This window comes from Amphiura filiformis, chromosome 4 (assembly GCF_039555335.1).
Source record: "Amphiura filiformis chromosome 4, Afil_fr2py, whole genome shotgun sequence".
NCBI classification, from domain to species: domain Eukaryota; kingdom Metazoa; phylum Echinodermata; class Ophiuroidea; order Amphilepidida; family Amphiuridae; genus Amphiura; species Amphiura filiformis.
In genome coordinates, this window is record NC_092631.1 from 63,734,511 (window position 1) to 63,762,005 (window position 27,495).

General features: G+C 43.0%; 1 protein-coding gene across 1 annotated transcript in view; it reads right to left on the reverse strand.

Annotated features, from left to right (window-relative positions):
* Nucleotides 1–14,954, reverse strand: part of LOC140151187 (ras-associating and dilute domain-containing protein-like) — a 106,115-nt gene extending 91,161 nt beyond the window's left edge. The window contains 1 exon segment of the mRNA XM_072173439.1: nucleotides 14,392–14,954. Within this exon segment, the coding sequence (XP_072029540.1) occupies nucleotides 14,392–14,661 (270 nt within the window). The 5' untranslated portion in view covers nucleotides 14,662–14,954.
* Between the last annotated feature and the right edge of the window lie 12,541 nt (nucleotides 14,955–27,495).

The window sequence follows — 27,495 nt, forward strand, 5'->3', positions numbered from 1 at the left end:
ACCGGCATGTCCAGGATCTTTCCCTGTGGGGGGCTCAGAGGGGCTTTCAAAGTTATGCGGGGGGATTAATGCCTAAAATCACCAAAAAACGGCTGATTTTACATGATTTTTAACAATATGCAGGGAGCTTCAGCACCCAAAGTCCCCCTGCACACACCACTGGCCAGCATCCCATAGGGGGAAAAGCGGGCAAGATTTCTCCCAGGGGGTCAGCTGCCCCCTTTTGCTCCCCCTTGGCTATGCCACTGATCCCGGCTATGGTTACTTTTGAAATAATGAAATCACATGTATACCCATATAGCATGAATAAAGTAGGTAGACAAGCAAAGCTGCATATCTACCAAACTCACCAAAATAGCTGTATAATACTATATTTACGTCATTAAAGAACTAATCTACTACCAATTAATCAGATATTGTCATAATATAGATATAGTGATCAAATAATACTGCATGTAATGATGAGGCTGAGTGATATTAACTTTGACACAAGTGTCAAATAGATAAGTAACTGTGATTTGATCAAAGTTCAAGGTAACCTAATTTCTGTATTGTTTGATTACTTTGATATAATGTCAAATTTAATAACAATAAAATCAGAATATTTCCATGTTAAAACAGTTGGTCTAGACATTCCATTCTATGGTCTAGAGTAAAGTGGCAAGTTTTCCGTGATTTAAAACACCGAATTCCGCGATTTTCCATGCATGGTTTTAAATACTAAATTCTGTGATTTAATTTCAATTCCTTGTTCACATTCGGGGTAAAAAGAAGTTACTTGCATTATCTTTTTAGTTGTTTTAAGCCTGATATCTTTGAAGACAGACTTCATTTTCATTATTTCAACCTCACATCTCATTATTTTTTCTTCATTTTTATTTTTCTCAGGAAAAAAACATGTTTTCCGTGAATTTCTGTGTTTTCCGTTTTTTTTCTTAAATTCTGTGAATTTGTCTGTTTTTCCGTGACACAGAAAACTTGCCACTCTAGTCTAGAGCTGCTACTTTTGAGCGAGTCCCTAAGCATCTTGTATTTTGTTGTTGTTGTTGTTGAAAAAGGAATGAATTCTGAAATCACTGTTTTTCATTATCTTTTTAACCCACTTTATGACATTTCTTTTTTTCTGAAAACAAGAAAATATATTTTTTGAAAACAGGGGAAAGGACTGAAATGTAGTTGCTGAAACAAACATCTTTTTTTTAACAGCCCATATTAACTCCGAAACGGGGTACAGTTAGTGTCTATGTGACAAAAAACGTTCTACGAATGGACAGACCGATCAAGTAGGGTCAGTCGGTCAGTTTTTTTCCCGGAGGATAAAATTACCCCAAAATTTCACCAGTGAGATTTTTTGCAACATATTTTCTAAAATCTTCAGTCAAAATTATTAGATTTTGGCCCCAAAACAACTGGGGGATAAAAAAATCTTCAAAAATGCAAAATATGAGATCGGTCGGGCCCGTAGAACAGGTTTGGGTTTTTTTGTTGCCTTAGGGCATTTTATGTAAGGGTTTGGATTAGAGTTATAATTAGGTTTTGGGTTCAGGCTATGGTTAGGGTCATGTTTAGGATTAGGATTAGAACTTAGGTTAATGGTTAGATTTATTAAAGGTTAGGGTTTCTAACTAGGTTTAGTCCCAAACAAAAATGTTTGGTAGACTCATAACCGGTGCGATCTTACCTTTCCGATGTTGATTAAGATACTTCTTGCATCGATCCCGAGATGCGGAAAAAACCAATAGTCATTTTGTCCCACATAAATGAATAAATAACAAAACCCCGATCCCCGAAAGTGGACTCACCCATTCGGTGACGTCACCTACGATAATCACCCCTTATCCGACTTGGGCAGCCCCTACTCGCCAAACTTGTAGGGGCGGTCGGGTCGAGATAATCAACATCGGAAAGGTAAGATCGCACGGTTCTGAGTCTACCAAACATTTTTGTTTGGGACTAGACTCAGTACACCGGTCGATCTTACCTTTCCGATGTTGATTATCCCGGACCCCGGCCGCCCCGGATGGAGGTACAAGATTGGCCAGCATCTGATAAGGATCGGGAGAGTGGGTAGCATGGTAATCGCGAGGTCAAACTATTTCCCCCCCTCACGGCCGGGAAACAGAAAGACTACGTGAACAGACAAAAACCCCTGAACTGAAAGTTCAGTGGTTAAGAATAGAAACACTGGTTCTTACCATGTTGGAATTCTGATTGCCCGCAAAACACCTGATACCCAACCACCATATTATCTCCGCAGAATAGCCCTGGAGAACTTATCGCCTGGTCGTTGGTTTACGTTTTTGTAGTAAACCGTGGAAAAGGACGACGGGTTCTTCCAAGACACAGCCTGACAAATCTCTTCTATGGGGACCCCCTATGGTAGGCCCACGAAGATGAGATAGATCTGGTTGAGTGGGCCTTGGGGCGGCGTCTTTTGCCGCCCGAGTCCACTCAACACCTGGACCAGCCACCGTGCCAGAGTCTGTTTAGCGGCTGGACCGTGCGGTTCTGCGTGAGTGATAAATAAGCGGTCATGAGCCCCTCTTAAGGTTTGTGTTCGGCCAAGGTAGTGCTGTAGCGCCCTCACGGGCACCACAACCTGTCTTGACTATTGACGAACCCTGCCCAATATTGGGGAGGAAGAGGGCGAAGTGTCGGAATGTACTTCGCTCATTTTTGCAAGGAAATCCGGGCGAAGAAACAGCGTCGCTCCGTTGTTAGTAAATCACGGAGGCTGACTTGAGACTGCGTGCAACTCTGAGCAGCGCCGTCCCGAAGCCAACGCCAGAAGAAAGGCCGCCTTAAGAGTGGCGTATTTAAGGGTCGCTTTTGACAGGGGGCTCAAAAGGGGACCCTTAATATACTCCAAGACTGTGTTGAGGTCCCATGGAGGGACCACCTTCCTTTCGGCGGGCGCTCGTTGAACATACCGTCGAGAAGAAGACTTAGGGACCCATCTGAATTGATAGTCGACCCGTCTTCAAATCCCGATGAATCGAGAGAATGGCTGACTTATAGTTGGCTATCGTTGCCTGCTGAAGTCCTGACCTGAACTTTTCTGTCAGAAAATCTGCCACTAGAGGCACAGGGGCTCTAGTGGGAGATGTATTTCTCTCATCGCACCATGCGTAGTAGGGAGCCAAACGCGGACTATACGTACGGAGGGTCGCCTCTCGTCTACCCCCGGCGCTGAGGGGAGCAGCTTCTGATGAAAAGCCTCCCTCCGCCGCGACGTTCCTGATAAGGGCCATGCAGCTAACTGCAGGTGCTCTAGTGGTAGACTTGGTACCTCTCCTCCGGGCATCCGGAGTAGATTTGGTAACTCGGGGAGTACTCGCGGCTGAGCCGCTAGTAGATCCACCATCGGTCGAAACCACAGGTGTTTCGCCAGAACGGTGCTATCAGAATGCGTTGCAATCCTCCTCCCGATCTTGGTCACCACCCTTGCGAGCAGTGAGATCGGGGGGAAGGCGTAAGCAGTCATTCCTCCCCAGTCTCCGGCCAGAGCGTCCACGGCGAATGCCTGTGGGTCTGCGACCCTTGAGCAATACACCGGCCGCTGATGATTTCGATGAGATGCGACCAAATCTATCGCGGGGTGGTACATCACCTCGAAGATCGCCTGGGCGACCTGCGGAGCAAGGGACCATTCTGTAGGTCCCGACACCTTTCCTCGTGACAGATCGTCCGCGAGGATGTTGGTGACTCCCGCTATGTGCATCGCTCTCACGTAATCTGCCTGGCCTTGCACCACCCTATCAGGCGTAGTGCGTGCAGGCATAACCGTGGTGACCTGGTGCCCCCTTGTCTGTTGAGGTAGGCCACCACGGTTGTGTTGTCTGTTTGGACAACGATATGAGATCCCACGATCACCTTCTCGAAATGCTGGAGAGTTCTCTCCACTGCCCAAAGTTCGAGAAGGTTGATATGGAACTCCGTCTCCGTGGCCGACCATAGGGCCGAGACTGAGTCCCGTGGATGTAGCCCCCCAGCCCAGCTTTTGACGTCGGTCGTCACTACGTGGCGCACCGCTGGTGCAGGAAACCTGACACCTTGAGTCAAATTGGGCTGATGGGTCCACCACCAGAGTTCCTCTCGCGCGATCTCCGACATCGGAACCGCGAGGATATTGGTGACGACTGGGCCTGTAAAAGGCTAGAAGGTGTAGTTGTATAGGCCTCATGTGAAAGCGGCAGTGCGGTGCGAGGTCTACCATACTGGCCATAAGGCCCAAAACCTTCATCCATGCCACAGCGGGTGCCCCTCTGACTCGGCCAAGAGTCGGGCACACCTCGCCATGTTCGTCACCCTCTCGGTGAGGGCACCGCATGATCCCCTCCTTGAGGTTGATCTGGGCCCCTAAGAATAGTGGTGTCTGCGTCGGGACCAAATTGGATTTCTTGGCGTTGATCAGAAATCCCAGGTCCCGCACCGTCTGGACTACTAACTCCACGAGACACTGTGTCTCCAGCGGGTGCGTCCGTAAATGAACCAATCGTCCAGGTAGCAACACATGTTGACTCCCCTGCGCTTCAGATGCGCTGCCACCGCCCTGACCAGGAGTGTAAACACTCTGGGGAGGTGGACAAGCGAATGGCAGGCATCGAAACTGGTAAGTTTGACCCTGTACCTTGAAGCGTAGAAACCTCTGATCTTGAGGTGCGATCGGAACATGCAGATATGCGTCCGAGAGATCTAGCGATGCCGCCCACATACCCTTGATGGGGCAGGCTAGCACCAAGCGAGAGTCTCCATTCTGAACCTCTTGGGCCTGATGAACTCGTTCAGCGGCTTGAGGTTCAGAATGAACCTCAATCGTCGCCGGTCTTCTTTGGAGCCAGAAAAAGCGTGCTCCAAAACCCCTTGGTGAAAGGGGGTAGACCGGGACAATCGCTTGCTTCGTGAGAAGCTGAGTGACCTCTGACAGTAGTGCCCGACGCTGGGGGCCGTCTGGCGGCACTACCGTGGACCTCTGAATCGTGCAGGCGCCACGAGGGTGGCTGGTAAATTCCAGCCTGTAACCCCACTGACCACTGACAATACCCAGGCGCCGGTGAGATGGCATGCCATCTCTGGGCGTAATGCACAGCGTGCCGCCCACAGGGGAATCCCTGTGGGAAGTCCAAACCTGCCGGCATGGACTGTCGACCGCCGTGCCCTCAGGACCGATCTGGTTTGCCACCCTTAGAAGAACGGCTCTTCTTAGGGGGGCTTGCCATCGGTCCAGCACTACTCTTGCGCTTCCCAGTTTTTTTGGGAGGTGCTGGAGTAGCCTCGGGCTCGGGTGTAGTCTGTGGTGCAGCGTCCTGCTGAAGCGGAGCTGGCGCTGAAGAACGCTTAGAAGACTTCTTCTTCTTGTGCTTCTTCTTCGCCTTACTGCCCTTCCCTTGGTCAGGGCAGCCTCCGACTTCTTCAGAGTGCTCTCATTGGTGGCCTTCTTTGCCCGGTCCTCAACCGTGGCGCTAAAAGGCCTGTCCAAAAGTAGCCCCTGTCCCACCGAGTCTGACTTCTTCATTGCATCAGCAAAGTCGGAGCCGTAAGTTGACTGGAGGGACAGACAGGCATTCTCCGGCGGCGAGATGACATCCTATGGGCTAGGCCCATAGAACTCTCGTTGAGGTTAGCTGTTAGCACCGCTAACAGATTAACCTCGCGGAAGAGTTCGACGTTGCCCCGTGGTCGTTCGCTACCTTCCTACCGGGTGCTCGGCAAGCGTGGTAGCGGCGCTAGAGACTCTGATAAGCGGCGTGCTCGCTTATCGATGAGCTTTAGCTCCTCCTCCCACTGGGGGAGAAGCGACCCGTGCGCCTTGGCCGCCAGCGGCAGGCGCAGCAACGCGTCTGGATCCATGTCAGGGACCCTGAGGTAGGTTTCGTAGTCCTCCTGCGAAACACGCAGTGGAAGCGTGCAAGCACGCGGCGTCGAAGCGCCAGCGAGCCTGACAGCCCTACGGAACCTACCCTTGAGGTCCGCCGGGAATGCATGTGCGGGCGTCCCTTGTGTGGACGCGCTAGCTGGGCATCCTACTGAAAAGATGCCCTGGTCCTCCTGAACGGACTCCTCCTGAGAGAAAGCCAGGCCCAAACCTTGGGCCACACGGCTCATCACCTCAGCGGTGTCCGCAGGCAGACCATTGCTAGCGAGTTCCTCACGGGGAAGCGGGGGAAGGATACCTGAAGCTAGCTGCACAGTCTCATCAGACTGTGAGTCGCTACTGGTTTCATCTTCCGACTCCTTTCCCTCGCCTTCAGACTCTGACTCACTCTCTGATGAGGAAGAGATCTGACGACGGGCATCTGAAGGTGGACAGGGAGGTGTCGCCACCGTGTGGCTAGCCAACTGAACACCAGCAGAAGAGGGAGTACTCCGCTAGACCCCGAGATGCTAGCTATAGCACCCGGGATCCATGACGCTCTCGCTGCTGTCGCCCTAGCCATAGCAGTGTGCGGCCTAGCCTGAGCTGTATCAGGGTTAGCCGCTCGCCGCCCGGGTTGGGTAACAACTGGTGGTACTGCTTGCCCAACGCTAGGCGGCACTTGCCACGGTGGAAGACCGTGGAAGAAACCACCCTGCGGCGGATACCACGGGGCATACCCTGTTGGTAGCTGACCCTGAAAGGATCCGCCACCAGGGAAACCCCATGGAGCAGTACCAGTACCGCCTCCCCCTGTTGCCACAGAGACTGTGGTAACCAGGACAATACTGCGGTACCTGCGTGGTTGTAGCGTAGGTGCCCGGTAGGGCTCCCGGCCTGCGTACCACTGTACCCATGCCTCACAGTTCCCCGCTAGAGGATCAAGCCGTGTGTATGGGTACCCCGCTATACTGGCTGTCCCTTGGCTAAAAGGAGCTTGCCTAGTATCACGGGTAGCTGAGCGTGTATACCCTCGATCAGTCACCTCGCTACCTGAATAGGCAGTATCAATCAATGGAGCCATGCTCCGCTGAATAGATAGTGATCGATCATAAGAGGGTAATTGACCCATTGACTGTAATGGATCACCACGCTCTGCTGGCTCTCGAGGACATAAGTGGGTTGTTGATCAGCCAGGCTGTTCAAACTACCTACCCTAACCTCTTGAGCCTCGCCCAAGGTCGCTGTGTGTGGCGGACCACTCACGGCAGCTATGAAGCGCTGCGTGCATAGTGGCTACCACTGAAGTCAAGCCGTAGCTTCGTCTCGGTAGCTGCCACTGTTTGCACTTGGGTCGCTGTCCCGTGAGAGACTGCGAGCCCAACCCGTATAGCCGCTAGCCAGTCCCGGAGGACAGCCGGCAGCCATTCCAAGGCCCAGGGAATCACTCGGCGGTCCCACCATGGAACGCTGCCGTGTGACAACCCCAGTTGGTTCTGCTAAGACTACACCTGAAGCGCTAGCCCCGGTATCGTCTCTGCTAAACCCATGCACGTTTTCATTCGACCCTTGCGGGGAGCGAAAGGCGTGCTGCGTGCCGTGGATCAACCCAGGCAAGCGCGGGGTGCCACTGGCACGCTGCGTGCTACAGACCGGCCGAGGCAAGTCCGCTGCACGCTGTATGCTAGGATTCAACCCAGGCAAGCCCGGGTACCCTTGGCATACTGTCCGTCGCCGGCTACTTCGCGGGTGCTAGACCGCTCGTTCGCCAGCAATAGACGGGTGTCCACCTGCAAGAAGCTCGCTAGAGATCTCACTGGTAGACTGGTACTCGCCTGTTAGGGCAAGTACCGCCCTGCTGCCTGCTACTAGCTTAGGCGTAAAGTCAGTGCTTTCGCTGGCTGCTAGGCCTTCGGGCTCGCTAGCAGTCCCGGAGGGTCCGCCTGCTTGCCGGGACCGGAGCCCCAGAGGTTACCTTAGCGTGGCCCTTGCCGCCTCGCTAGTACCTACCATATCAATCTTACCTGTAGGCTTCTGTTTCTTAGTCTTCGTCTTCTGTCTGTGTCGAAGACCTATACGAGCGCTACTTTCTAAATCCTCGAAGTGGATGTCCGATAAGCCTATGCAAAAGGAAGCACACTTATTTGATTTAGAGCAATCCCTGTGGGAGTAGCAGAGTGGATGCGGGTCCCACTCTGGCACAAGGGAAGGGCATGATTGACAAGGCCTAGACATTGTAGTAATCGGGGGCGTGCAGCACTACCCCCGAACACAAGCTCAAGCCCAATAAACAGACCCACACGCACAGAGGCTGACGCTGATGTAGTGGTATGATATAAAAATATATATACAAAGGGATGAAAACTGAAAACCTTTTGGGGAAGATTTGTCAGGCTGGTCCCTTCGGAAACCCACCGAACTCTTAGCAGTAACTCGTCATCAGACGCGTACTGAAAGATATAACGATAGAGCACACCATAAACATAGCGATAATCACTCACCATACATGTATACACAGTACTGTACAAACATCTATTGTAACTTACTAGTCTGTTATAGTTGTTTTACGTGAGAACAAAAAAAATAAAATGGCGTCCTAAGGCGGCCATTTTGAAAACGTGTGTCCCGTATATGAGCGGAAACACACATACAAGCTAAGTTTTTGGATCGTTTTGTCACTTTTCTAGCGAAAAATGTCGTCAAAACTATCTCCCTAGCGACTATACTGGTTGGTTTTTACCTCAGTGTAACAAACAAACTGTATATCTCGTCCTTTGGTTCGTAATGATACTTAGCGTTGGTAAAGAAAAATCCACACGTCTATCTCATCTAGAAACCAAGGAGGATAAGGGGTGATTATCGTGTGTGACGTCACCGAATGGGTGAGTCCACTCGGGGGATCGGGGGGTTTTTGTTATTTATTCATTTATGTGGGACAAAATGACTATTGGTTTTTCCGCATCTCGGGATCGATGCAAGAAGTATCTTAATCAACATCGGAAGCGGTAAGATCGACCGGTGTACTGAGTCACTGGGTTTTCAGACAATCAACCTGTACCCCCGTTTTTACCAAATCTGGCCAACAGTTATGAAAGTATGCAAGTATAAGAGTTTTCATTGGCAAATGTTGCAAAACAGTGGTAAACCAGAATGGGTTTGTCTGGGGGTGAGATGGACAAGGGGTTTCTAGAGCAGTGGAATAGACAGGGGTAGGCAAAGGGAGAAGCTGTCCCTTGAGAGAAGTCTTGCCCTCCCTGATATGTAAGATATTAAGCCCTTTTGGTACTTTTTAGCCAACTTTTTTTAACATTTTCGTCAAAGTTTCCCCCTAAAAAGATATCTTACCCCCTTGCCCCCTGAAAAAGTGCTGGCTACCCCACTGTTATAGAGACAGAAATCACTAAATTTATGAAAAATTTTAATAGTTTTCTCTGCATTTCTTTCTTTTCTTTACTGAGAGGAAAATGGAAAGGAATGGTTAAGGAAATATGGCAAATTGTTTTCTCTTTGACATTAATGTTATATAAACAACTGAATTTCTATGACAAAAGTGATGCAAAGTGGAACTGACACTCATGATATTGGAAGGTCTTACATTTTTGTACTTTGTAGGTTAACTGCATTATATGAAATCATAATTGTTAGCTTTGCACATATTCAATAGACTGTTGTTGTAAACTTCTGACAGCCTTGTAGTTACGCTACTTATTTTTTACATATTTGAATTTATTTGGTTCCATTTGTTTTTGCTATTTTTGATAAGTTAGGATCACAGCCAATTCATTTCCAAAGACAAGCAAAAAATCAAAGTGTTTTGAAAAATGTAGCTTGATTTTCTTGATTTCAAATTCTTGTGAAAATTGGCAGAAAGTTTTCTCTCATGAAAATCTTTGCATTAGTATCCCATTTGAACTGAGTTACTGGCAGGTGGCATAGCCAGGGTGCAAATGGGAACCTGTAGTACCAATGTCAAAGGTGCATGATCCAGTTACCAGGGAGTTATGAAACCACTTTGCTGGCGAACAGATATTTGGATTGTCATGAATTGTTTATGATCACCCTCAGGCAGCAAACATTCTTAAGGTCGTCTGAATATAGATTGTTGGATTGTTGCGAAACTCGGTGGATGTGATTTCCATTGATCCCTTTGTTATAAGTATGAATTAGTGTAGATCTAGCTTTCAACATGAAAGTTCTTGAGAATTACCTAGTATATGTCATTGGTGGTAGCGATATTTCCCACCCGGTTGGTTGTGCATGTGCTACACACAAAAAATTACTCGCATTCCAAGTACTTGTCAATGTAAAATTATGAAACGTGATCTTCACGGGGATCTTCATCCATGGCGTTGTCTTTTTAAAGACATTTCTTGTTTTCTATAATTTATACATGTAGGCATTTTTTGCCTATATTTGATCACCTTGCGGGTCTTTCCCCATAGAAAATCCTGGCTGCACTACAGGTTGCTGGTAAATGAAATGCATATAGTAATTAATTTTTTATTATGCATTGCAGCTTACATGTAGCATTGTCTGAAATATACTTTTTGTAGAACTTCATGTAACATAATAAAGCAAAATAATACCAATGACGTGATAACATCTTTACTGAATCACACTTTTCCTGGTTCCTAACTTTTCCTTTGTTCATAATAATGATGTCATTAAATGCAGTTAATGCACAGTTATGGAAATTAAGCATTCAAATAAATTTGACCTTTAATTTGCCTACAAATCTTTACACTACAGTTGTAAACAAAAATTAATTGCTTCAAAAGTAACAAAATGATTTGTTCTTCCTTCAATTAGTTTAAAATTAAAATACAAATGTTGTTAAGAAATATCTTGCATTGAATCATTTCTGTCTTTTTGAAATATTCCCAAAATTGGGGGAAAAGTTGTATAAATTGATGAGTCCACTTTCATATTCTTATCACTGAGCAGCACACCCCAACCCAAACCAAACTTCAGTACCCCCAGCATTCTACATCTTTGTGTTGAAAAACAACTACCTGTAGAAAGCAGTACCATTCAGTTAATTTACCACTGAGCTACTGCATATTTATTTGGGAAGGCAGAGACACCTTCGAGATGATCTCTTAGTCTTATAACAATTTATTAATTCTTCATTTTTTATCAGTTATTGATTGACTTCAATTTGTTGATCAATTGTTACCAATTTTTATGATCTGCATTTTTGTACCCATTGCACATAGGGAGCTAATAATAGAGTTTAGGGAACAGCACAGGTGTAACATGATTGTGTATGTGCAGTGAATTAGATACTTATTGTGTAATTCAGCACACTTTTGATACTACATGTAAAGAGTGCAGTATGTAAACACACTACTATTTGCCTGCTGCACTTTGTAACTAATACTGCTTCATTTATACAGAACAAATATGGAAGACAAATAAAAATACAATATACAAAAAAAAAATACAATATAGTTTATTTATCATAATAAATGGGTTCTTTCAAGGGCTCTATTATTTTAAATATTATAAGCTGTCAAAAAAGTTTAGAAACATGAACTTAATTGTACTCCTACTTGTGATTGTTGGAAACAAGTTTGCACAGCAAATTATGCTATTATTTTCATGGTACAAATAACATATTGTGTGAGCATACAGCTATACATTTTTGACATTTTAGTATAAAAGGTTACCTATTGGAGGTCACATCATTCAGAATCATTATTTCAAAATGTTTCATTTGACTCAATTTAGAATTAGCGTAAGAACAACTTTTTGGAGTGAAATGTATTTGCAATGTATTTTGAAGTCCTACTGATGAAAATTTGACACAATTCCAAAATATACTGACTTTTTATTTTGAAATCTTCTGATAATTCAGAATTTTATGCTATTTTCTCAAAAAATATGTCGCTATGTAAAATTGGTAAGCTTAGGCCTACTTGTATCTTTCAGTCCTATAAGCCTAAGTTTGTTATTCAAGTAAATTAAATTGTTTTGTTTCAGTCAATTCTAAAGCTAAGATATGCCCTGTCTTGTACTTGTAGATGTGACTTGTTACTTGATTTTATGTTTTGTAACATTTAGTTGGGATGGTAGCCTCTTCAATATTATCATTTGCATGTTTTTGTACAAGTATATTTTGATGTTCTGATATATTATAATCAAGTTTGGAATCATATCAGACATGTAACCAGCCTCTGCATGCTGAGAGGAAAACAATCTGGTCACTGCACTCAGAATGTGGTTCCAAATTTGGCCACAACACCCCATATAAAGCAAGTTTCACCCTAGACCAGGAAAATACCCCTAAGCCCAGCCCTTAAGCTATTCATCTATAAGCATGTACCCCCAAAATGCCAATCCGAAAAAAGTATTGTTTTTTGTGGTAAAAAACATGCTATAAAATTAATACTTTATGAAAGCCAAAATTCAATAAAGATCCACTTTCAATATAGAACCACCCGATCTTGCTATAGGCCTGCTGCATGTGTACTTGTATGCTGCTTGCAATTACATTCTATCTATATTTGTATCAATTCATATGTTTTTCCTCCAAAAATAACTTTAATTTAAACACAAAATGCAACATTTGAAATTACCAAGTCAACATGGATTGTTTGATTATTATGTTGTAAAGTTATTCAAAGATTTCCTTGATTATTGTTAGTTTTATAGGCTTTTTTTTAAATCTTTCGACAGCCATAGTGTTACTCTCTATGATTTATTAACAAATTTCACAATATAAAAGACCGCTGATTTTATGATATACATTTTTTTATTTTTAACACCAAAAAGGACAAAACAAAATGAACACAAACAACACTGACACAGACAAAAGGACAAGTTTCCCATTTTATTTTCATCAGGTGCAGAATGAGAAAAAATAAATAAAAAAGAGGAAATGCAAATAAAAACAGAACGGGAGGCAAAGCGACTTCAATCCTCATAAAAAGTAAACAGTAAATTTCTTGAAATGTTTGCCCACTTTACCTTTACCTTCGGCAATCCTATATTCTGTATTTAGTTTCATTCTCACAAAGTTCATAAAAGTTTGGAAACTGGGAGAAGTCTTTTGGCTGGGGTTCTGCAATTTTTTTTAGTTCTTAATTTTATTCATTATTCTTTCTTTGCTTTTTCTTCCTCTTTCCTTGTCCTCCCCATTTTTAATAAAATTTTATTTGTAGGGGGATGGCGTAACACATTTACTCTTGCAGGGGTGCAGTCGCACCCCCTGAATTTGCGAAAGTATAAAAAAGCCCCAAAAAGCCCAATTTGTGAGCAAAAGAAATATCAGCTTTTTTTTTGTCAAAAAAGGTCCACATTTTGGGAAAACTCCCCTCTGGGAAAAAGGTCCACTTTTTCAAAATCTGCACCCCCGACAAATCCTGTGTACAGGGCTTGGTGTGAATTGGGTTCAGTTTTGATTGAATCACTCTGTAATAAAAACACTTGCAGTTGACATTTACACAATGTCAATGTCAGTGACATTTCTGACAGGATATTATGCCTGCTCATCAAGTATTCTCACATTCAGAAATAGCTTCCCACTTGATTTAGCAATTGTAGTCTGACCGCCCGGGATTGTCCTTGGGCTGAATTGAAGCAGTAAGATTCTTTATCATCAAATTAAAACCAGTGAATAATGTAATATTTTCCTCTTCATCTTTTTCAAGATAGTAGAGTTTTCAATTTGTACTTAGAAAACTGAGTAGAAAACAAACTAGTAAACAGCACTAACAATGCTAAGCATTTTTGTGCAATCAACATTGAATATTGTGTGTAAACTCAACAAAATTTTAAGGATCAGAGTCTGACAAACTTGATTTTACTTTCTATTTTGTTTTTCAACAGGTGCTTTTCAGTGTCCTGGTTGGATCCTAAGTAATTGTCAATTTACTTATAAATTAAATTAAAGGCCCATTCAGTGATCCCAGTGAAAGTGTAAATAAATTAATATTGTGTATAAATTGCTTAAAAGTGGAGGATAAGTCATTAAAATTGTCATTAGGTATTTTTGAAATGGAAAAATTTGGCAAACCCCAGGGAAAATAGCAGTATAGAAAAAGTTTGTAGTCCCCTACATGTATAGCTAATTTTCTTTTACAATTTTAGGTAAAATATCCGGTAAAATGTCCTAATTTTGTCTTGAATACATAACTTTAAGCTTAACCACTAGCAGGCTATGTTGTTAGGCCAAAAATCCCACGATTTGACAAAAAGCAAATGCGGAAATGTTTTTATTTCAAAAAAAAAAATTTTTTAAAGTTTTTTCTCAAAATAGACTTTTTTCTCAAAATACCATGTAAAAAGTCGGGAATAAAAAATTTTAAAAAAAAATTGCATTTCGCATTTGTTTTTAAATTTCTCGTGAGCTTTGAGACAAACCTTTTTTTTTTGGCCTTATCACATCTATGCTATAAATATCAAAGGTGCTATAAATATTGAATTTTAAAGCTTTTTACTATTTTCTGAATGAGCAATCAAGTAAAACTTAAAAAGCTTAATAAACGCATTCCATTCAATGTCTCCCATATTCTTTGTAAATTAAGCTTATTTACCTCTGTATGTAGCACTGTAAATTTGCCAAATTGGTTCCGCATATTGTAGGCTGCAATATTCCGTTTCAGTTGATCACGCAGATCCTCAACCACGTCACTTTCTGGACTTTGAGGTCTCTTCCCAGTATTTTGGGCATTTTTATGCAAATCTTCCAAATGTGCTAAAATCCTTGGGTCTGTAAGCATATTTATCCCGGAGCATTTCGGCTGGTATGCTCCCTGTAGCATACCGCCAGATCCTGGAACTTGCAGTAAATTTTTATTATCCATGATCACTGCAGCTGACGTTCAGAATGTTTGGAGCATCAGATGAAGTTTTGACACCACCGTACACTGGTAATTCGCAGCACACAGCCGGGACGTACTGCTTCACATTGTTTTACAGAAACTCTAGAACAAAAGAAGTAGCCTTACTCATCACACAGCTGGACTGTCATGTAACTTTCATAAAAAGTATTATCGCTGTTGTTGTTTTTCAGGAAAGGTGACGAATTGTTAAAAACCACGGCATCCTGCTTTGTTACAGCAGTGCATATTGCATACTGCCGATCGTAAACCCCGTCGTATTTTTGTACTGATCATTCCGCCTGATTACCAACGAGTCGATTGGCGCATGATTGTGATCAATGGACCGCATCGATATCAACAAATTATCAGTGGCGTGTCATGTCCCAGAGGTCATGTCCCGGATGATGAACAATTCTTACCTCTACATGCTCAAAATAAGGTTATAGATTAAGGTTATAGATTTAAAAAAAGAAAGAAGAAGTATTTTGTTTGTTTGTTTGTCTGCTTCTTTGTTTGTCGCTCCGTGTGGATACACACTTGTGTCATGATGTTAGAGGACTTCGGTATTCTCTTTACAGTGGATATTTAATGAAACGGCTTCAATATGCTATCCACAGTAGATAGCAGTAAATGATATCTAGGCCTACATAATATAGTAGGCAATGTAATTTTGACATCTACAACTTCAATATGCTATCCACAGTACACATGACTTCAATATGCTATCTACAGTAGACAGCATTAAATGATTTCAATATGCTATCTTCAGTAGACAGCATTAAATGACTCCAATATGCTATCTACAGTAGACAGTATTAAATGACTTCAATATGCTATCTACAGTAGACAACATTAAATGACTTCAATATGCTATCTACAGTAGACAGCATTTAACTGCCTTCAATATGATATATACAGTAGACAGCATTAAATGATTTGAATTACAATCTACAATAGACAGTATTTAATGACTTCAATATACTATCTACAGTAGACAGCATTTAACTGCCTTCAATATGATATATACAGTAGACAGCATTAAATGATTTGAATTACAATCTACAATAGACAGTATTTAATGACTTCAATATGCTATCTACAGTAGACAGCATTTAAATTCATTCAATATGATATCTACAGCAGACAGCATTAAATGACATCAATATGCTATCTACTGTAGACAGCATTAAATGACTTCAATGTGCTCTCTACAGTAGACAGTATTAAATGAATTCAATATGCTATCTGCAGTATATAGACAGTATTAAATGACTTCAATGTGCAATCTACAGTAGACAGTATTAAATGAATTCAATATGCTATCTGCAGTATATAGACAGTATTAAATGACTTCAATATGCAATCTACAGTAGCTAGCATTAAATGACCCCAATGTGCTATCTACAGTAGACAGCAACAGCATTAAATGACTTCAATGTGCTATCTACAGTAGACAGCATTAAATGACTTCAATGTTCTATCTACAGTATACAGATAGTTTAAAATGACTTCAATGTGTTATATACAGTAGACAACTTTAAATGACTTCAATATGCCATCTGCAGTAAACAGCATTAAATGACCCCAATGTGTTATCTACAGTAGCGAGCATTAAATGCCTTCATTATGCTATCTACAGAAGATAGCATTAAATGACTTTAATATGCTATATACAGTGGCTAGCATTAAATGAATTCAATGTTCTATCTACAGTATACAGACAGTATAAAATGACTTCATTGTGCTATCTACAGCATAGCATTACATGACTTCAATATGCTATCTACAGTAGACAGCATTACATGACTTCAATGTGCTATCTAGAGTAGCCCGTATTAAATGACTTCCATGTTCTATCTTCAGTAGACAGCATTAAATCACTTTATACTGTATACAATCACTCACTCACTCACTCACTCGGACGACTTCTGTCGGACTCCTACGATGGCTCTCCAGATGTGTCTGTCCTGCATGCAGCTCCGGATTTCGTTTGGTTCCTGTCCAGTGTCCTCACACAGAAGATCTACATAGGTCTTGCTCGGCCGCCCACACTTCTTTTGCCGTGACTGGGTTTCCACAACACTAGGTCTGACACCACCTGCCCTGTACTTCGTAAACAGTGACCAGCAAATTGTAGTCTCCTTTTCCTGATTTTATCAGTTACCTTTGGGAGTTCTCCATACAGTTCTTTATTTGTGGTATGTGTCCTCCAACTTATATCAAGAGCTGATCTAAGTAGCCTGGTGTAACAACCATCCAACAACTTGCGGATCTTTGTTGTCACTGTCCATGTTTCTGAACCATAGAGCAGGATGCTTTCTACTGTTGCTTGGAATAGCTTGACTTTAATCTGCCTTGGAAGATGGGATTTCCAGATTTTGGTGAGCTTATTACATGCCCTCCATGCCAGTGCTTTCCTCGTTTTGATGTCCTGCTCGCTGCTTTTGATCCAAGCTCCAAGATATTTGAAGTCTTTTACAACTTCCAAACTGGTTCCATCTGCAGTTCTTACATCCACTTCAGTCTGTTGATTGAATACCATGCATTTTGTCTTTTTGGCATTCATGTGCAGACCTACACGTAAAGCAGCTTTCTCTATACTTTCCAGTAGCTCCTGAGCTTGACTGGCAGTATCAGATATTAATGCTATATCGTCAGCAAAGTCCAAGTCAGTAACACATAGCGGTCCAACCCTTCTACTGCGTCTGGGATTTGCTGTAAAGCCTAGATTCTCTTCTCTACCATCTATAGCAGATCTCATGCAATAGTCTAACACAGTTATAAAAAGATAAGGAGCAAGAGTGTCCCCTTGAAGAACTCCTGCAAGGATGTTGAATTCCTCTGTTTCTCCATCAGGAGTCACAACTTTTGCTCTTGTGTTCTGGTAGGTGTCTTCTATGGCTTTCACAATTATGGTGGGTAGTCCATATGCCTTGAGTATTTTGACCATTTTCCCTCTATGTATTGTATCGAATGCTTTCTTAAAATCAATAAATGTCATTACTGCAGTGAGATTTTTGTCCTGCATTCCTTCTATTATTCTTCTAAGTGCAAGAATCTGGCATACAGTAGATCTGTTTTCTCTAAATCCGCATTGGTTTGGTCTGAGTTTGGTGTCCATATGTGGTCTTATCCTTTCAAGCAGCATGCGGTTGTAGGTTTTTGCTACAATAGAGCTAAGGCTTATACCTCTGTAGTTTGCAGTGTTGCTGAGATCCCCACATTTTGGTACAGGGATAAGGTTCATTATAGACCACTGATCAGGTTTTTCGTTGGTAACAAATGCTTTGTTGCAGAAGTCAAGGATAATTTCATCCAGGTTGCATCTTTTTATGACTTCTGGAGAATTCCGTCTTCACCAAAACTTTTCCTTCCTTAATGACCTCCTTTGCCTTTTGATATTCTACTTTGTCAAAGGGATCAGTTCTGATTGGTAGTTCTTCGAATATTGTGGGTATATCTTCATCTTCATCAGTCACAACTGGAGGATCTCCAAGAAGTTGCTGAAAGTGATTGAACCAGCTTTGGATCCTGTCTTCTTTAGTATCCCCCTTTAACCTTCAATTTCTTGACTTTTTTCTACCACTGATCTCGTTTACAAGGTCCCATGCCATCCGGTGCTTATGACTGAGGTTGGCCTCTTCAAAGTCATTGAGCTTCTTCTCTAGATAATCAGAATTTGCCTCTTCATATGCATCATCAAGGGCTCTTTTGCTGTGCTCAAATGCATAACAGCATAATGTATACAATATAGACAGCATTAAACGACATCAGTGTGTTATCTACAGTAGACAGCTTTAAATGACATCAATGTGTTATCTACAGTAGACAGCATTAAATGACTTCAATGTGCTATAAACAGTAGACAGCATTAAATGACTTCAATATGCTATCTACAATAGCCAGCATTAGTTGCCTTCAATATGCTATCCACAGCAGACAGCATTAAATCACTTCTATCTACAGTATTAAATTCGCTATATACAATAGACAGCATTAAACGACATCGATGTTCTATCTACAATAGACAGCATTAAAGGACATCAATATGCTATCTACAGTAGATAACATTAAATGACTTCAATATGTTATCTACAGTAGACAGCATTAAATGACTCCCGATATGCTATCTACAGTATCGACAGCATTAAATGACTTCAATGTGCTATCTACAGTATTAAATGACTTAAATCTGCTATCTACAGTATAGACAGCATTAAATGACTTCAATGTGCTATCTACAGTAGACAGCATTAAATGACTCCGATATGCTATCTACAGTAGACAGCATTAAATGACTTCAATGTGCTATCTACAGTATTAAATGACTTCAATCTGCTATCTACAGTATAGACATCATTAAATGACTTCAATGTGCTATCTACAGTAGACAGCATTAAATGACTTCAATGTGCTATCTACAGTATTAAATGACTTCAATCTGCTATCTACAGTATAGACAGCATTAAATGACTTCAATGTGCTATCTACAGTAGACAGCATTAAATGACTTTAAGTCGTTAATGCTGTCTACTGTAGATAACATATTAAAATATGCTATCTACATTAGATAGCATTACTGACTTCAATATGCTATCTACAGTATATGCCTTCAATAATCAATATTCTGTAAAAAGCATGGAAATTGCCTTCAATGTGCTATCTACAGTAGAGTCTTCAATATGGTATAGCAGGCAGTGTTACATGGCACTATAGTAGAGTAGACTGCATGAAATTACTGCAATATGTTATCTTGTATTTTCACCGTTAGCCCCCCCCCCCCTACATGCTATACGACCCTACTTATTTTGTGTTTTTTGTTCAGCTCATGATGAAGACGGTTCATGGTGACACCGTTCACAGGGCCTTTTCACAACTTGACCGTTCATGGATTTATCTAGCGCCCTCGTTATCCATTTGAGAGTGTTTCAACAAATGAAATAGCAATCGTTATAAAGGGTCCCTATACTCCAAACATTCGATGTATGTTTTTTGACGGAAAATCAATTATATGTGACGTGTCATGTCAAAAGGAGACACTTTTGGGCAGGTTATCAATTTTGAGGTTTTTACATTATCTTAAATATAGAGATAAATAAAATCGGTCATTCCTAAGCGTAGACTATGCCATAGTCGAATTTTATTTAAAATATGTTATTATTAGTCATGATGAACCCATTTCGTTGAACTCAAAAATTATACTGATGTTTATTAAAATTTAAGTATTCAATAGTAAAATGGTCATAAAGAGTTTAAAATATCAGATGATTAGTGACAATAAAAGTAATTGAATCCAACATTATCTTGCATAATTATAATGGCTCACTTTTATACTGAACAATTCTGATTTTGGAATCTACCAGTTTATTGATAGCGAACCCCGAAAATCCCCCACTTGGGAAGCTAACAAACAGAGGGAGTGCGGTGACTGAAAAGATCAGATACAGATGTGAAATTCCATCAGTTGCACACAAATCAATATAAATCAGAGTTTTATGCTCAAATGTAATAGCCAGAGTATGCAAAATGGGCAAGTGGACTACGGAGAAGTCTATCCTAAGCGAAGATATTGAGTTCGTAAGTTATGGTATTATAAAATTGGAAATTGAGATCGGTCTTTGAAAATATTATTGATGACAATGTTGAGAGTAGGAATTACCTTGAAAAATGTCTCAAAAAATACCAGATGCCAGTTTACATTCCGGTCTGAAACTATCAGACAATATTTTAAACATTAATAACATCACAAATTCGCAACAAACCCAAATTTTGAGAAAATGACCCCGGGCAGATTTTTGGCTATATCTCCATTAACGAAAAGTGTCTCCTTTTGACATGACACGTCACATATTTGATGTCGAATGTCTGGTAGAAATATATTATCGGTTCTACGTCATCAAACATGCGTAAGGTATAAAACATGACTAGAAATAGAATGAGAATAAAATAAAGATAAAAAAATAATATGCTATCTACAGCTAGTAGACAGCATTAAATGACTTCAATGTGCTATCTACAGTAGACAGCATTACATGACTTCAATGTTCTATCTATACAGTATACATAATAACTTTAAATGAAAATTATGCAATATGCCATCTGCAGTAAACAGCATTAAATGACCCCAATGTGTTATCTACAGTAGCGAGCATTAAATGCCTTCAATATGCTATATACATAGTATTAAATGACTTTAATATGCTATCTACAGTGGCTAGCATTAAATGAATTCAATGTTCTATCTACAGTATACAGACAGTATAAAATGACTTCAATATGATATCTACAGTAGAAAGCATTACATGACTTCAATGTGCTATCTAGAGTCGCCAGCATTAAATGACTTAATTGTTCTATCTTCCGTAGACAGCATTAAATTGCTTCAATGTTCTATCCACAGCAGACAGCATTAAATCACTTCTATCTAATTCTACAGTATTAAATACGCTGTATACAATAGACAGCATTAAACGACATCAATGTGTTATCTACAGTAGACAGCTTTAAATGACATCAATGTGTTATCTACAGTAGATAACATTAAATGACTTCAATATGTTATCTACAGTAGACAGCATTAAATGACTCCGATATGCTATCTACAGTAGACAGCATTAAATGACTTCAATGTGCTATTTACAGTATTAAATGACTTCAATCTGCTATCTACAGTATAGACAGCATTAAATGACTTCAATGTGCTATCTACAGTAGATAACATTAAATGACTTCAATATGTTATCTACAGTAGACAGCATTAAATGACTCCGATATGCTATCTACAGTAGACAGCATTAAATGACTCCGATATGCTATCTACAGTAGACAGCATTAAATGACTCCGATATGCTATCTACAGTAGACAGCATTAAATGACTCCGATATGCTATCTACAGTAGACAGCATTAAATTACTCCGATATGCTATCTACAGTAGACAGCATTAAATGACTTCAATGTGCTATCTACAGTATTAAATGACTTCAATCTGCTATCTACAGTATAGACAGCATTATATGACTTCAATGTGCTAGTTTACAGTAGATAACATTAAATGACTCCGATATGCTATCTACAGTAGACAGCATTAAATGACGTCAATGTGCTATCTACAGTAGATAACATTAAATGACTTCAATATGTTATCTACAGTAGACAGCATTAAATGACTCCGATATGCTATCTACAGTAGACAGCATTAAATGACTCCGATATGCTATCTACAGTAGACAGCATTAAATGACTCCGATATGCTTCTTCTTCTTGCGTATGTCAGGAAGAAACAAGATATAAAAGCCAAAACAATAAATTTCATTAAATTTCAAGCCCAGTACGCATCAACCAGTCCCTGGTGGCTTCGTCGACTTCAATCAGGCCGGATATACCATTCGGTGGTCTATGGAGATGACAGGATGAGATGATGTGGTCGGCTGTTTGTTCCTCACTACCGCACTCGCATGCTGGGCTTTCTTTTAAGCCCCATTGGAACAGGTTGGCATTGAAGCGTCCAACTCCACTTCTCAGGCGGTTTAATTTTGTCCAAGCAGACCTGGGTAGATTGAAGCCTGGGATGGTGTCTGTTGGGTCTGTGACAAAGCGCTGGAGTGGTGAGGAAGTCTGCTGCCATTGGTCTTTCCACGTCTTAGCTGTCCAGTCCTTGGCTGTCTGGTTAGACTGTGTTGTCTTCATCAAGTCTATTGCTTGTTGAGCAAACGGCTTCCTAGATACCAATCTCCTGCTTTCACCCTCACTGTTCCTAGCTCTTGACATGGTGTCATGAAGGAGGTGTCCTGGTTCTTCAGACCGGAGTGCTATAGCTACGGAGGCTGCTTTCCTTCTGATGTCCGGCGGAGGGATTCCTGCTAAAACCGGAAGCTGTTCAGTAGGAGTTGGTCGCAGACATCCTGACACAGTGCGCATAGCTTCATTTAGACCCGTGTCTACCTGGTGGGTGTGGTAGCTCCTGCTCCATACTGGTGCACAGTATTCTGCTGGTGCATATACCAAGGCCAGGGTTGATGTTCTGAGGGTCTTGGCGCTTGCTCCCCAGCTGGTGCCGGCTAGGTGACGAATCAATGCGCATCTTGCTGTGACCTTGTCCCTTAGGTTAACCAAGTGCTGCCGGTAGGTGAGGGCTCTGTCCAGTTTCACTCCTAGGTACGTGGGGCAAGCCTCGAAGTTCAGTCGCTTGGACTTGATGGTAACATTGAGTTCTCTGTTGGCTTCCCTGTTGTTGAGATGGAAGGCAGAGGAGACAGTCTTAGCAACACTCAGCTTGAGCCGCCATTGGTGGAGGTAAGTATCTAGGGTGTCCATGTCTAGGCTGAGCGCTCTCTCAATTGTGTCCCAAGATTTGCCAGACTTCAGGATTGCCAGGTCATCTGCGTATCCATACTTCTTAGCAATGGTATTGGGCAGGTCATGGATGTAGATGTTGAATAAGAGAGGTGCTAGGACGGAGCCCTGTGGCACACCGTTCCTCAGACTGCGTGGTCTACTAGCTTGGCCGTTGCTGGTCTTAAGAATGAAGTTGCGGTTCGAGATTAGCTGCACGATGAAGGACACCATCCCTCTGTCTGGTATGAGCTTGAGGAGTTTGCATATCAGGCCTCTATGCCACACAGTGTCGTATGCTGCTGTCAGATCTACAAATACAGCACCAGCCTTCTGGTTCCCTTCAAAGCTGTCTTCGATGTCTTGGGTGAGGAGGGTGACCTGGTCCACTGTTGATCTGCCCTGACGAAAACCGGCCTGCTCGTGAGGAAGCTGTGGGTCTACAATCGGGTTGATACGGCTATGGATCAGGCGCTCCAGTAGCTTGTAGGGAATGCAGAGTAGAGAGATTGGACGGTAGCTCTTAGGGTCATCCTTTGGCTTATTAGGTTTGGGCAGTGCGATGACAGTTGCCTTGCGCCAAATCTTTGGTATCTTGCATCGTTTCATACAGGATGACAGGAACTTGCATAGCCAGTTGGTTGCAGCAGAGCCAGCATGATGGAGGAATTCTGGGTGGATACTGTCTGGTCCAGGTGCCTTACCTGCTTTGAGTAGTTTCAAAGCATCTTCTACTTCCTGCATGGTGTAATCGCTGCAGAGATCGGAGGTGGATGGCATCTTCCAAAGATTGGGCATTTCCTTCTTAACCCGCCTGGAGTGATCACGGTCAGGGTTGGTGAAGCGACCGTTGTTCACAAGTACGCTGGCGATGGCGTTCGCAGTTACTGGACACTTTCCGGCGTTTGGTGTTGATCTGCCTGTCAGGCGGTTGACGGTTTGCCAGGCCCTTCTGCTTGAGTAGGTGAAGTCGATTGATTCCACAGTCTCAATCCAGCGTTCTTTTCGTTTCTTATCCAGTCTTGTGAGGAGAGTGGAAGCGCAGGAGTCAGATTCTTCCTTCGATGGGGCTGAGGTAAAGTCTTCATACAGAGCTTGGCACTCATCGTCCCAGCATGGGATGTAGCTCTTCTGGTACCCCCTTGGGATCGACAGCTTGGCTGCATCTATGAGCAAGTTACAGTAGGCTGAGTATGTGGTGTTAATATCATCACTCTCTGGTGGTGGTAGTTTGGTAATACGCTGGTCGACCTCGGCAGAGAACTTGTCCCACTTTGCTTTCCGGAAGTTCCACCGCTTTACTGGTTTACTAGCTGTTGGAGACACTAGAGCAGGTTGGGTTATCAGAGATGGTCGGTGCTGAGATCTTGGGAACTTGTCCAGGATTTTACGCACAGGGAGTTGGTTTCCTTGGCTGGGTTCAGCAAATGCCAGGTCTGGGTTGGTGCCAGTATTCCACCGTCCTGAGAAGAAGCTGTCAGGTTCCTTAGGATTGAACAAGAGGGTCAGGTTGTTGGTAGAAGCCCATTCCGCGAGCATAGTCCCATCACTATTGCAGCGAGAGTAGCCCCAGTCAGTGTGCTGGCAGTTGAAGTCTCCTGCGTATACACATGGTGCTGGATAATGAGGTAGAGATGCGTTGGTCAGGCGTACTGGAGGTGGTTTGTACACATTGATGATGTTGATGCCAAGCACTTTCACAGCGATCCATTCAGTATCGGAGTCGGGTGAGGACTGGGCCTCAAGAGACCAGTCATCTGTGTCTTGGCTGATGAAGGTTGCTAGTCCATGGTGTTTGCTTGGGATGTAGCCTGCCAGTGAGAAGTTAGGTAGAGATAGCTTTTCATTGGTTTCACGGTGTGTTTCTTGGAGAAGGATCACAATGGCTTTGTTGTTGACTGCCAGCTGCTCAATGATATTCATCTTGGCAGGGGTGAGGCCTTCTACGTTCAGTTGCAACGTCGTTACACCGTAGCCTTCGACAGCAGTAGCTGTCCGTCCTGAGAAGGACGCGAAGCAGGGCTCAGGGTCACGGCGCTGCTCCTGGGTAACACTGCGTTGACTAGCGATATGTCGCTTTCTTCCTTGACTCATTGTCGACGTTGTTTCTCGTTTTAGCGAGTTAACAGGGGAGACCACGTGAAGGTCGCCGACTCCTCCCCCATGCTATTTACAGTAGACAGCATTAAATGACTTCAATATGCTCTACATTAAACAACATTAAGTCGTTAATGCTGTCTACTGTAGATAACATATTAAAATATGCTATCTACATTAGACAGCATTAATAACTTCAATGTGCTAAATACAGTACTAATGAATTCTATGCTATCTGCAGTATAGATAGCATTAAATGACCTCAATGTGCTATCTACAGTAGGCCTATATGCCTTCAATAATCAATGTTCTGTAAAAAGCATGGAAAGTGGCTTCAATGTGCTATCTACAGTATAATCTTCAATAATTATGGTATAGCAGGCAGTGTTACATGACACTATATAGTAGAGTAGACTGCATGAAATTACTGCAATATGTTATCTTGTAACCGAAGTTTGGAATTAAATCAAAATACTGGACTTACTATTTTTAGCAAAGCTACGTTGCGTGTGATACCATCACACTTCATCAGGCAACTGACCCGCTGGACTGGTCACACGCAACGTAGCTTTGCTAAAAATAGTAAGTCCAGTATTTTGATTTAATTCCAAACTTCATATACTACAACTGGATGACTGAAAACATTCATCAATTTATCTTGTAACCGTTAGCCCCCCCGGCTACATGCTATACGACCCTACCTATTTTGTCTTGGGTGAGGAGGGTGACCTGGTCCACTGTTGATCTGCCCTGACGAAAACCGGCCTGCTCGTGAGGAAGTTGTGGGTCTACAATCGGGTTGATACGGCTATGGATCAGGCGCTCCAGTAGCTTGTAGGGAATGCAGAGTAGAGAGATTGGACGGTAGCTCTTAGGGTCATCCTTTGGCTTATTAGGTTTGGGCAGTGCGATGACAGTTGCCTTGCGCCAAATCTTTGGTATCTTGCATCGTTTCATACAGGATGACAGGAACTTGCATAGCCAGTTGGTTGCAGCAGAGCCAGCATGATGGAGGAATTCTGGGTGGATACTGTCTGGTCCAGGTGCCTTACCTGCTTTGAGTAGTTTCAAAGCATCTTCTACTTCCTGCATGGTGTAATCGCTGCAGAGATCGGAGGTGGATGGCATCTTCCAAAGATTGGACATTTCCTTCTTAACCCGCCTGGAGTGATCACGGTCAGGGTTGGTGAAGCGACCGTTGTTCACAAGTACGCTGGCGATGGCGTTCGCAGTTACTGGACACTTTCCGGCGTTTGGTGTTGATCTGCCTGTCAGGCGGTTGACGGTTTGCCAGGCCCTTCTGCTTGAGTAGGTGAAGTCGATTGATTCCACAGTCTCAATCCAGCGTTCTTTTCGTTTCTTATCCAGTCTTGTGAGGAGAGTGGAAGCGCAGGAGTCAGATTCTTCCTTCGATGGGGCTGAGGTAAAGTCTTCATACAGAGCTTGGCACTCATCGTCCCAGCATGGGATGTAGCTCTTCTGGTACCCCCTTGGGATCGACAGCTTGGCTGCATCTATGAGCAAGTTACAGTAGGCTGAGTATGTGGTGTTAATATCATCACTCTCTGGTGGTGGTAGTTTGGTAATACGCTGGTCGACCTCGGCAGAGAACTTGTCCCACTTTGCTTTCCGGAAGTTCCACCGCTTTACTGGTTTACTAGCTGTTGGAGACACTAGAGCAGGTTGGGTTATCAGAGATGGTCGGTGCTGAGATCTTGGGAACTTGTCCAGGATTTTACGCACAGGGAGTTGGTTTCCTTGGCTGGGTTCAGCAAATGCCAGGTCTGGGTTGGTGCCAGTATTCCACCGTCCTGAGAAGAAGCTGTCAGGTTCCTTAGGATTGAACAAGAGGGTCAGGTTGTTGGTAGAAGCCCATTCCGCGAGCATAGTCCCATCACTATTGCAGCGAGAGTAGCCCCAGTCAGTGTGCTGGCAGTTGAAGTCTCCTGCGTATACACATGGTGCTGGATAATGAGGTAGAGATGCGTTGGTCAGGCGTACTGGAGGTGGTTTGTACACATTGATGATGTTGATGCCAAGCACTTTCACAGCGATCCATTCAGTATCGGAGTCGGGTGAGGACTGGGCCTCAAGAGACCAGTCATCTGTGTCTTGGCTGATGAAGGTTGCTAGTCCATGGTGTTTGCTTGGGATGTAGCCTGCCAGTGAGAAGTTAGGTAGAGATAGCTTTTCATTGGTTTCACGGTGTGTTTCTTGGAGAAGGATCACAATGGCTTTGTTGTTGACTGCCAGCTGCTCAATGATATTCATCTTGGCAGGGGTGAGGCCTTCTACGTTCAGTTGCAACGTCGTTACACCGTAGCCTTCGACAGCAGTAGCTGTCCGTCCTGAGAAGGACGCGAAGCAGGGCTCAGGGTCACGGCGC